Here is a 13,137-nt window from a genome sequence, read left to right on the forward strand (position 1 = left end):
TGCCCTGTGTAGAGTTTATGCAGCTGAAAATGTGTTGCTGGAAAAGCGCAGCAGGTCAGGCAGCATCCAAGGAGCAGGAGAATCGATGTTTCGGGCATGAGCCCTTCTTCAGGAAGTCCAGATTTCCTGAAGAAGGGCTCATGCCCAAAACGTCGATTCTCCTGCTCCTTAGATGCTGCCTGACCTGCTGCGATTTTCCAGCAACACATTTTCAGCTCTGATCTCCAGCATCTGCAGTCCTCACTTTCTCCTAGAGTTTATGCAGCACCTGGTATACCATGTTGGGATCACAGTCTATGAGTGCGTTTAGTGATAACTGGTTGGTGAGGTGATGCCTGTCATGGTCATTGTGCTGCCAATGGCGCACGGAGACAGGACTCTCTGTGGTGTGGTACTCACCGAGGCATGACTCCCGGGTGACAGAATCTTGTTGCAGCGTTCACATTTCAGACAGAACTTGTGCCAATCCCTTCCCAGCGAGGTCACTTTCTCGGCTGAAACAAGAGCAGTCAGTAAATCGGTCATAGCCTTCGCTCAATTATTCATTCACCAGAACACACATGTTGGGAACACCATCTCTGCTTGGCTCAGGAGCTGGATAGAAAGTGCAGGGAGCCTCCCAGAGCAAATGCGATCTGACCGCATGATGCGCTGTCTGAATAAACCTCTCCCCACCACCCACTCTGTTTTTCTCTCCTCTTTATGCCCTTTTACATCTGACAAAGGAATAGGGGGTGGTCTCATATTCCCCAGACGATCTAAGAAGAAAAAGACCTGCATTTACATAGCACCTTTAGCAACCTTGAGATGTCCCAAATGTTTCTGCGGCCAATGGAATACTTTCAAAGTATATCGTTGTCCTCAAAGGCAGGTAATGTTGCCAATAAGTACACAACAAGCTCCCAATGAATAACAAGGTGACAATGATCATATTGCGGGGTTGAGTGATGACTGCTGGCCGGGAGATTTAGCAAGTGTTCTGCCAAAGATTGTAAGAAACTGCAGAGAGTTGTGAACAAAGCCCAGTCCATCAGCCCAATCCAAGCCAACCACTTATCCATTGATTCCGTCTATACTTCTTGCTGTCTTGGAAAGGCAGCCAACATTAGCAAAGACCTCTCTCACCCTGGTTATAATCTCGTCTGTGGGGTAGAAGATACAAAAGTTTATACACATGTAGCAACAGATTCTAGAACAGTTTCTTCCCTGCTATTAATAGACTTCTGAATGGACTCTGAAATTTTAAATTTAATGTTGGTTTCACTCTTTGTGCATCTTCTCTGCAGCCATAACATTGTATTCCTTGCTCTGTTCAATTACCCTAATGCACTTTGTATGGTATGATCTGCCTGTACTGCACACAAACAAAAAACCTTTCACTGTATTTCAGTACATGTGATAATATTAAATCAAATCAAGCCAAATGTTGACAGCAAAGCCTCTTGCCCCCTCTTCTTGCAATGGGATCTTCTCCTTCCACCTCAGGGTCTCAGTTCCATGCTTCAGATGAAGGATGTCTCCAACAGTGCAGCACTCTTTCCCGACTGCACTGCACTATGGACAATGTGGGACTTGAACCCATAAGCTACCTACCAGAAGCAAGAGAGGTGCTAGCAACTGTGCAAAACAGGCTCAAAGGAAGGCAAGAATAGATTTGCTTTTGGAATCCCTTTTCTCCCCATGGGGCAATGCCACATGACCCAGACTGTAAATATTAGAAATTCAAAGCATCTGGAATCAAAGGGAGGTTGGGACAAAAACTTCAGATCTCACTCTCTCTCTCTCTCTTACTCCAATCAATGCCAATGGCTACACTGCATACTGTCCAGTCTTAATTTATCATCACTGAATTCAAAAACCTGTTTTAATCTATTAGCATTAAACCATTTTCTGTGTTATTTGTGTTGCATTAATATTGGATTGTTTGATTTTCCAGCATGAAGAACTCTGACTCCTTAGGAGTACAATATAAAAATAAATTCTGTTCTCCAAATACCCAAGCAGAATATAATTGATACTGTCACAATTATATGTGAACTGTTGGTTATTGTTACAGTAGAAAATATTTCCTCTTGGGAGTCAATCTTCGGCATGACAGACTCCAATTCAATTTCCCTCAGGCTTGTAATCTGACCTTGGCACTGGGTTGAAGATTAATCATTTCATTGTTTAACTTTGATCTTTAGGAACACAACGTTAAAAGGAATCAGATATAGAGCTTTGGGCTAAAGGGATCAAAGGATACGGGAGACAAAGTGGGAACGGGGACTAAGTTAGATAACCAACTTTGAACGCAAGGGAGAGCAAGCTCGAGTGGCCAAATGGCCTACTCCTGCTCCTATCTTCTATGATGATGCAGAGGTTCTTCAAATATGCTGGCCTACACGTTACTGTGGATCCTCTGAAGTATTGAGGAAAGTACTGAGGTTCATAGGCAATTAGGGACATTTTGACCTTGCCTGTTATTCTTTCACAGGATGTGGGAATCAAAGAAAAACAAAGTATATTTTGCCTTTAAAGGACAGACATCGAAGATCTGATGTACCATTTCAAACAACAGCCAGTAACAACGTACTATTTTAGGAGCACAGAAGCCAGACTCTCTGGTTATTTGCTGGTTCTCTCACTTTGGCTGGATAACACTCCTTGTTTATGTGGACATCAAATTCCAATCTGGATCATTTCGCTGGTCACCAGATGCATCAATAGTTTAAAGGATGATTATGAAGGGCTCAGAGGGCCCAAGCATGAAGGTCATAGATACAAACAGCACAGAAAAGGCCCTTCGACCCATCGAGTCTGCACTGATATAACTACCACTAGAAGCACATTAATCCCAACTTCCTGCATTTGTTCCATATCCTTGAATGTTATGATATCTGAACTATCATTTTAAAGTTTGAAAGGTTTTCAGCCTCCACTGCGTTCCTAGGCAGTGCATTCCAGATTGCTACCACCCACTAAGTGGAAATCTTTTCCCCCAAATCCCCTCTGAATCTCCTGCCCCTTACCCTAAAAGTATGCCCCCTTGTGATTGACGCCTGAACCATGGGGAACAGCTGCTCTCTATTCACCCTGTCCATACCCCTCAATGTTATACATCTCAATCATGTTACCCCTCAGTCTTCCTTGCTTTAAAGAAAACAATCCAAGCCTACCTAGTCTCTCCTTCTAGCTCATGACTTCCCCTGACAAAGGACTACTGCTCCAAAAGCTTGTGAATAAACTTGTTGGATATAACATGATATTGTGTAACTCCTGACTTTAAGAGATTAGAATCAGGATTAGAATTAGAATATGTTACCATCACATTAGCTCAAGGATTAATCAGAAATGCCCCCCATTAAACCATCCCTTGAAATGTTCCAAAGATAAATGATTGTATAAACTAAGTATCTCCCGCCAGCGTGCAGAAACTCACATAGCTCCCTCTCAGAGGAAGCAGCTTTCAGTCCCCAGCTCCTGCTTAATTGATCCCAGCGGAATTTGCAATCCCACCATATCCTGCAGAATTTGCTTACGACAGAGGCTGCCTGCTTCCTGAAGGCATTTGCATTGTGCCCAGAAACTGACGAGACATCGAACTAAAGTCATGTATGATTGCTGTCTTAGGGACATGTACACAATGCTACGACACTATCGTGAAGAGTAGGTGAATTATTATCTGTGTCCTGACTCATATTTATCCCTCAAACCAATGTCGCAAAAACAGATCATCTGGTCATGATCACATTTGAGACAATCAGCACTATAGTTGTGTGATCACCATCAGTGACCAGCTTTCAATTCCAAATTACTCCTGGAATTTTGAACCTCTCTCTCCTCAGACCATTCAGCTGGATTGCGTGATACTAACCCAGTTACATCACCACTATTCTCCATTGCAGGCCTGACCAGCAGTAAAGCACTCTGGACTATCCCAAAGTTGTGAAAAGTCCCATATAGTTCTCTTCTACTTCCTTCTCTAGAGCACTGCTCTGGTAAATCCATGCATTCGGCCTCATCCTGAACTGGTTTCTTTTTCCTCTTGACATTTTCCTTTACCTCTGGTGGTTCACCTACATTAAAATCCATAGAATCCCCACGGTGAAACAGGCCATTTGGCCCAACAGGTCCACAGTGACCATCCAGACAGTAATCCACCCAGACCCATGCCCCATTACTCTACTTTTCCTCTAACTATCGCACCTAACCTACACATCCCGAACACTATGGGCAATTTAGCATGACCAGTTCACCTAACCTGCACATCTTTGGACTGTGGGAGGAAACAGGAGCCACCTTGCATGACCTCCTTGGCCCTAACCACCTCCTCTTCATATTAGCTGTCTAGCCCCTTTACAACCCAGCCAGAACAGTGCGAGAGCCCCCCCACATCTCTCATGTCCCCGGCTCCAGCTAGTGCCTACCTCTTAGCAACCTCTCACATTGGTCAATTTCTCAGGGGCTTGCTTGCTGCCTCATAACACCAGAGATCCACTCTCAAGCGACTGTGTGGTGTTTTCACTTTCTCCCCATGTCTGCATGGGTTCCTCTGATTTCCTCTCTTAGGCAAAAGGTGGATTGTTAGGTTAGGTGGATTGGCCATTCTGAATTGTCCATAGTGCCTAGGGATGTGTAAGCGAGGTAATCATGATTTGGAGATGCCAGTGTTGGACTGGGGTGTACAAAGTTAAAAATCATACAACACCAGGTTATAGTCCAACAGTTTTAATTGGAAGCACTAGCTTTCGGAGCGCTGCTCCTTCATCAGGTGATTGTGGAGCATAAGGTTGTACAATTTATTGCTGTAAGCGTTTGCTATAAATTCTGTGTCTTACAATCTTATACTTCACAACCACTGAAGGAGCACTGCTCTGAAAGCTAGTGTACTATAACCTGGTGTTGTGTGATTTTTAACTAAGCTAGGTAAATTAGCCATGAGAAATGCTTGGTCACAGGGATTCGGTGGGGGTGGGGGTAGATGGTGGTGATGGCGTATCTGGGTGGGATGTACTTTGGAGGGTCGGTGTGGACTCGATGGGCTGAATGGCCTGCTTCCAAACTGTAGGGATTCTCTGACTGGATAAATCTGACCTTCCATCTCTTGCCCAGACTGAAAAAACGACTATCACCTTGTTTCAAATCTGCACAATCCTCTCACTCTTTCCTGATCAATCTCTCTGACCCCTCTGCATCTCTGGAAATGGCCTATCAGGGAAACCTTTACTCCGAACCCACTGAAACCCACAGCTACAGTTTCTCATACGCCACTTTGTGAAAGGACTCTTTATCCTAATTTCTGTATCTGCAACACATTTGTTCAGACTTGGCTCAGTTGGCTGGTTACTGATTTATGGTGCAGAATGATGCCATCAGTGTGGATTCAATTCTCACACCGGTTGAGGTTATCATGAAGGACTCTTTTTCTCAACCTCTCCCCTCGCCTGAGGCATGGTGACTCTCTGGTTAAACTCATCACCAGCTGTCCCTCTCAAATGAGAGCAGCCATATAGTGTAGTAAGACTATGACGACTTTACCTAACTATCCTGATACATCCTCCCTTTCGTATTGACAAAGGATTCTATCCCACCTGGGCTTATTATACCCCATTCTATTTCCCACCTTTCATCTCTCACCTTTTCTCCTCCCTCTGTCCATTACAGGGTTCCCCTTATCCTCACTTCCTTCCGTTTCCATTGTCAATCCTCTGCCATTTGTGTCTTCTCTGGTGTGATGCCATTGCCACTTCTCTCCTGAAGAGACCACTTCCTCTCTGTCTTGCCTTAATCCACTCCACAGTCACCTCCCAGTCTGGCCATAACTCCTTCCTAGACCTACAGCAAGGCATGTAACCCCTTCACCAGCGACTACAGCATTTCATTTAAGTGAAACAGTAATTTATTTGTACTTGTTTCAAGTTGATTCACTGTATTGGCAGATTGTGGTCCAGTATATTGACAAAGACCCAGCAGAGGCAGGAAAGACAGAGTCATAGCATCGTAGAACACAAACAAATCCTTCGGTCCAGCTCGTCCATGCCAACCAGATTTCCTAAACTGAACTAGCTCCATTTGCCTGCGTTTCACTCATATTCATCTACCTGTCCAAAAGTCTTTTAAATGTTGGAATTTCACCTGCGTCTACCACTTCCTATGGAAGCTTTTTGCAATACAAACCATCCTGTGTGAAAAAAGTTGCCCCTCAGGTCCCTTGTAAACTTTCCCCTTTCACCTTAAAATTATGTCCCCTAGTTTTGAACTGCCCTACCATAGGGAAAAGACCTTAGCTATTCAGCTTATCTATATCCCTCATGATTTTATACACCTCAATCCCTTCATCTCCACTGAAAAGAATCCCAGCCTATCCTTATAACTCAGACCCTCTGTTCTTGGCAGTATCCTGGTAAATGTTTTTTGAACCCTCTTCAGCTTAATAATATCCTTCACATAACAGGACAACTAGAACTAGGCCTCGTACTCCAGGAGAGACGTCACCAATATCCTATACAAGAACATTGAACAGTACAGCACAGGAACCAAACAAGACACCAAATTAAACCAATCCCTTCTCTGAATGCCTTTGGACCATATCCCTCCATTCCTTGCATATCCATGAGCTTACCTACAAGTCCCTTAAATGCCCCTATCATATCTGCCTCCACAATCATTCTGGGAGTGCTTTTCAGACTCCTACCACTCTGCATAAAAAAAACTTGCCCCTCACATCTCCTTTGAACTTTCCACCCGTTACCTTAAATATATGCCTCCTAGTTTTAGGCATTTCAACTCTGGAAAAAAGATTCTGACAGTCAATCCAATCTATGCATCTCATAATTTTTATAGATGTAAGGTTAAAGAAGCAAAAAAATGGAAAGAACTGTGAATACTGGAAATCAGAAACAAATATTGCTGGAAAAACTCAGCAGGTCTGGCAGGATCTTTGGAGAGGGAGAAACAGAGTTAATGTTTCCAGCCCAGTGATCCTTCTTCAGAACTGATGGTAGCTAGGTACACTGTATATGCTGAAGATAGGGATGAGGAGTAAACAATAGGTGGAACTGAGAGAGAAAAAGAGAGAAAAGACATCTGGACAAACAAAGGAATGAATAAAGGTCAACCCAGGAAAATGCCCAGCTGCTAATGGGGACAATTAGTGGCTAACAATGGATTGTTTGTGGTAGCAGCATGTGTGATGACAAGGCCTGGTGTGTGTGGGGGGTGGGGGTAAGATCTTTAGAGAAGGTGCTCAGGGCCTAAAATTATTGAACTCGACATTGAGCTCTAAAGCTGTCGAGTTCCCAAGTGGAACATGAGATTTTGTTCTTCCAGCTTGTGCTGAGGTTCGCTGGTGCACTGCAGCAAGCCCGAGCCAGACATGTTTGCCAAAGAGTGCAGTGGTGTGACAAAGTGGTTAAAGAAATGGTGGCTCTTTACCTGAGAGGGATGGGAGAAGAAGGGCCGGAGACCAGACTGGAGCTGTGGTTAGGCCTGATCACGAAACGGTGTTCAGTTCTTGGCACTGCATTTTCAATGGGGACCTTGGTGATGGCTCTCCACTCCCTGGCAGATGGTGAGACGACAGAAATGGCCCTGGAGACAAACCCTTTCCCCCTTCTTGGCATATCAGCAAGAAAGAACCAGGTGAGAAGATTTATTTGTCCCCTCATTTACAAAGCTGATAAATCTTATGGTCACTTGAGGGTCATGACTCACCTCCATTTGCCCCAATTCGGGGAAAATCAGTGCTACAGATTAAGCATGGAGGGGTGGTGGTGGTGGTCCTTGCCTCTGACCCTCTGTTTGCCCAGTGTCCTCTCCATCCATTTTACCACAGGATGGGGTCGAATGACCTCCTCCTAATACTAAGTGCCTTTTCCTTCTTTAATTATTTTAAACAGTAGTGCATGCTGACAGAGTAACTGTCACCATCCCCACAATAACCGCCCAAGATTTCTTTTTGTTTTAAAAATAATCGATGTTTACTTAAAAGTTAAAATATTGTGCCAGGATTTAGTCACCCGTCTTCTAAGAATAGAAGCAGACGCACAGTGTAGAAGGTGGAACGGCAGTGAAATCCACCAGAAATAATGGCAGGAAATAAGGAACTACAGTCGATAACGCTCGAGATTCTACCACTCCCTTGCTATGGAGGGTGTGAATGAGAGTTAAATCAACAGCTCACATCCTGCAACAGAGACAGAGATATACAGGTGGGGGGAGAGAGAGAGAGAGACAGAGATAGAGAAAGAAAGAGACTGTGAGACAGAGGTATGGAGACAGTAACAGAAATAAGAGAGACAGTGACAGAGAAAGAGGCAGACACACACAGACACAGAGACAGAGAAAGAGAAACAGAGAGACAGAAAGAGAGAAACAAAGACCGATAGACAGAGAGAATCACAGAGACAGAGGCAGAGAGAGACAGACAGAGAGAAAGAGACAGAAACAGAGAGAGATGTGGCGCAGGCACAGTCTGATCCCACCCTGGGCCTGTGGGATAGGATTGCTGCGGGAGCTCACTGGGAGAGTGAATCCAAATTGGTTTTGCCCCAGCCTATTTAGTGTCTCCCTATAGTTCATGTGCTCCCCCAACACAGCCACAGTCATGGGAGCTATCACCTCTCTCTCACACACACACACACACACACACACACACACGAGAGAAGGTACACCCCAACTCCCTGCTCACATGTTTGTTCCCACTGAGTTATTAACTGGGAGAGAAGAGAGAGACATACATTTCCCTAGCACCAGTCACATCCTCAATACTCCCCCACTGCTGCCAAAGTTGAGTACCACCACCCTATGAATATCTTTGAGAAGTGTAGACTCTGCTGTGATGAAGGAGATTAGCCAGCAACCCGAACTTCTAGAAACTGCAAAGTGAGTCGACCAATCAGTTTTAAGACATAGATAAACTTTCAGCCAGGGAACCATGATTCATCCTGGTCCGATCTGCAAAGGACAGCAGAGGTCTTCGTCTCATTTCCCTTCAGGGGAGCAGCACTCCCTGGATATGGAAATCTCACCCGGAATTGTAGGTTGGAGACCACCCGCCCTCTGAACGGCACTCAAACCAACAACCACCTCATTCAGAGACAAAGAGGGCTGAAATGGTGTCATAGGTAGACAGGGCAGTGAAGGCATTTGGAATGCTTGCCTTCATTAGTCAGAACACTGAGTATAGAAGTTGGGACATCATGTTGCAGCTGTACAGGACATTGGTAAGGCCACATTTGGAATATCTTGTTCAGTTCTAGCCACCCTGTTATAGAAAGGATGTTATTAAGCCAGAAAGGGTGTAAAAAAGACTGACAAGGATGTCATGGAAACTAGACGGTTTAAGTTGGATAGTCTGGGACATTTTTGTCCCCTGAAGCGTACAAGACTGAGCATTACCTTCTAGAGGTTTATAAAATTATGAAGGGGCATAGATAAAGGTGAACAGCCAAGGTCTTTTCCCCAGGGTAAGGGAGTCTAAAACTAGAGGGTATAGGTTTCAGGTGAGTGGGGAAAGATCATGAAGGGAAACGAGGGGCAACTTTTTCACACAGAGGGTGATGCACGTACCAGAGGAAGTGGGAGAGGTGAGTAAAATTACAACATTTAAAAGACATTAGGACAGGTACACAGATAGGAAGGGTTCAGAGAGATATGGGCCGATCACAGGCAAATGGGATTAGTTCAGGTTAGGAAACATGGTCAGCATGGACAAGTTAGATCAAAAGGCCTATTTCTCTAAATCCACTCCCAAAGCTATAGCATGGATTGATTTAGCAGGGATGATTCAAATCAGAGGCCAACCACAGATAAATAAGTCATTGTGTCCCTCCCAGTCTGCCCACTCAGTAATTGTGAACTGCGGCCTCCACTGATTCATGGAGCCTGAAACCTCAGGCATCCATGTTTTTAGAGGAGAGCTGACAAAGGTCAGGGAACTGTCCACTAAGGTTCAGGCCAGATCTCCGGGTCTCTTGTTTGCAGCAATGATAGCTTTCCTTCGAGAGAAGGAACAGGGAGAGCTCAAGTTGACAAGGAGCTGCTTGACATTACTGAGCAAGCTGACAGGGTCTCAGTGTCTGTATGCAAGGTTTAAATTCTAGGCTGCAGAGCTTCAAATGGAATATGTAGACATCTGTCAGAATCTGTCAGCACCTCAGAGGGAGAGAGAGAGGGGGAGAGAGAGAGAGAGAGAGAGAGAGAGAGGGGGGAATATGGCTTGAGTCAAAATCAGCTAGACGTACAAACCTGTACCTTTAATATTTTACTGAGGCGTGTGAACAGACTAGCTTCAGCAAGAGGACCATGGAGATAACATTAGAAACATACATGTCAGTATCTGTCTGGTTGGGAGTGTGCCTGTCTGTCCGTCCATCTGTCTGCTTGGGGATGTGTGTGTGTCTGTCTGTGGGTGTCTCTCTGCATGGGTGTGCGCAGCCTGAAATAAGTCACAGAGATCTACAGCACAAAACAGGCTCTTCGGCCCACTGAGACTGTGCCAATCAAAACAACCATCTAACTATTCTAATCCCATTTTCCAGCACTTGGCCTATAGCCTTGTTTGCCTTGGCATTGATAGTGTACATTAAATATTTCTTCAATGTTAGGAGGGTTTCTGCCTCACTGTCCCATATGGGCAGAGTGTTCCAGGTTCCCACCACCCTCTGGGTGGGATTTCTTTTCCCTCCCTCCAAACCCTCTGCCCCTTACCTTAAATCCATGTCCCCTGGTCATTGATCCCTCCATCAAGGGGAAAGGTTTCTTCCTGTCTACTCTGTCCATGCCCCTCTTAATTCTATCCATCTTAATCATGTCCCCTCTCAATCTCCTCTGCTCTAAGGAGAGCAACCACAGTCTATCGCCTGATGAAGGAGCGACACTCCGAAAGCTAGTGATTAAACCAATTAAACCTGTTGGACTATAACCTGGTGTTGTGTGATTTTTAACTTTGTACATCCCAGTCCGACACCAGCATCTCCAAATCATGACAGTCTATCTAATCTCTCTTCATAACAAACTCTCCAGCCTAGGCACCTCTCCAGTGCAGTCACATCCCTTCTATAATATGGATTCCAGAACTGGACATAATATTCTAACTGTGGCCTAACCAAGGTTTTATACCAATTCCAGCATTTCCTCCCTGCTCTTAAACTCTATGCCTCGGCTAATAAAGGGAAGTATCACTTTGTGATCATAACCACTTTGACTGCCTGTCCTGAGATATGTTAAGAGATTGGTGTAAATGCACAGAGTCCGTGTGATCCTCAGTGCTTCCCAGGATTCCACTGTTCATCATGTATACACTTGCCTTATTAGTCCTGCCCAAGTGCTTCACCTCACATTTATCCAGACTGAATTCCATATGAACACCAGTCAATATCCTCCTGTAATCTGAGGCGATCCTCCACACTATTTACCACCCTACCAACTTTTGTATCATCCACAAATTTACTGATCAGCTCTCCTACAATCGAGGCTAAATGATTTACATAAAGCGCAGGAGGAGGAGAATCGATAAGGGAGTACACAGTACATAACTCCACTTGTGAGCATGTCTGAAAAGTGGGGTGGCGGGGTATGAATACAAGAAATTCTATTTACTAATAAATACTAATACTAACAAATTCGGTCAGGATTGTAGAGAAGCTTCTGAACCCAGAGAATGGTGGGAATGTGGGGCTTACTCCCACATGAGAGTAATGGAAATTACAAGAAAAGAGCCACTAAGGAGCAACTTGTGAAGTACCTGAGGGAAAATGGAATGGTAGGACGAGGATTTGGGGACTTTGTGGTGCAGTGGTAGTATCCCTAGTGTCATAGAGCCGTACAGCACAGAAACAGACCATTTGTCCAATCTGTCTATACTGACCACTTTTCGTAAACTGAACTAGTCCCATTTGCATGCATTTGGTCCATATCCCTTTAAATGATTCCTATCCATGTACCCACCTAAATGTCTTTTAAATGTTGTAATTGTACTCACTTCTACCACTTCCTCTGGCAGCTCATTCCATACATGCACCACCCTCTACATGAAAAAGGTGCCCTTCAGGGCCCTTTCATATCTTTCCCCTCTCACCTTCTGTTTTGGTCTCCCCTACCCTAGGAAAAAGACCTTGGCTATTCAACTTATCTATGCTCCTCATGGTTTTATAAACCTCTAGAAGGTCAACCCTCAGTCTCCTATGCTTCCGGGAAATAAGTCGCAGCCTATCCAGCCTCTCCTTATAACCTCAACTTTCCAGTCTCGATAACATCCTTGTCAATCTTCCTGTGCACCCTTTCCAGTTTAATAACATCCTTCCTATAGCAGGGCGACCACAATTGTAGGCAATATTCCAAACATGGCCTCACCAATGTCTTATACAACTGCAACATGATGTCCCAACCCCTATACTCAGTGCTCTGACCAATGAAGGCCAGTGTGCCAAATGCCTTCTTCATCACCCTGTCTACCTGTGACACCCTTAGTCGAGGCAGTAGGCCTATGTTCCAGATAAAATATCGATGATTGCGGGTTAATGAAAGGGGGATTGATGGGAATGTAAATGCTGGACTAGACCAGATGGCACATTGAACGGTTTCTTGCTGAATGTTTTAAATAATTTGATCAGTTTTGTAAGTGCAATTGTCCAATGCAGCAGGAGATATTCCCAGGGGCATTCTTAGCTGTAAACACACACGCGCACACACATATTCCTGATGAAGGGCTTTTGCTCGAAACATCGATTTCGCTGCTCCTTGGATGCTGCCTGAACTGCTGTGCTCTTCCAGCACCACTAATCCATATACACAGACTGTCAGTCTCCACTACACTCACCCACTCCAACAGTCTGCCCTCAACAGCAGTTGTCTGTGCTCCTTAAAACCCGGCTGCATTCCCACCAGCGGAATTTCTTCCAAATGCCCACCCACAGCTTCTCTCAGGCACAGCTGGCGGGAACCTAATCCTCCCTGGCGCCTGGGTGTGCCCACTCTGATCAGGGACGTCCACCTGGCTACACAGTGCCAAGGGGGTCGGGGGTGTGCATGTGGGGAAACAGGAGAACCGGAACCAATCTAGAGGTTCACTGGGATTAGAGCTCAGATGTAGTGTCCTTTGACACTGTAATCGCTCCTTTTAATGCATGGAGCATGTGGTGTAAGAGACTGTAT

General features: G+C 44.9%; 1 protein-coding gene across 2 annotated transcripts in view; it reads right to left on the reverse strand.

The window, feature by feature from the left end:
* LOC122553880 (cysteine-rich protein 2-like) overlaps positions 1 to 13,137 on the reverse strand; it is a 54,480-nt gene that overhangs the window by 28,730 nt on the left and 12,613 nt on the right. The window contains exon 2 of one of the 2 annotated variants that reach the window (XM_043698337.1): positions 400 to 494. The exons of the other annotated variant lie outside the window; for it this stretch is intronic. Within the exon in view, the coding sequence (XP_043554272.1) occupies positions 400 to 494 (95 nt within the window). The remainder of the gene's footprint in view (positions 1 to 399; positions 495 to 13,137) is intronic. 2 annotated transcript variants of the gene reach the window in all.

This window comes from Chiloscyllium plagiosum, chromosome 10, assembly GCF_004010195.1.
Source record: "Chiloscyllium plagiosum isolate BGI_BamShark_2017 chromosome 10, ASM401019v2, whole genome shotgun sequence".
NCBI classification, from domain to species: Eukaryota; Metazoa; Chordata; class Chondrichthyes; order Orectolobiformes; family Hemiscylliidae; genus Chiloscyllium; species Chiloscyllium plagiosum.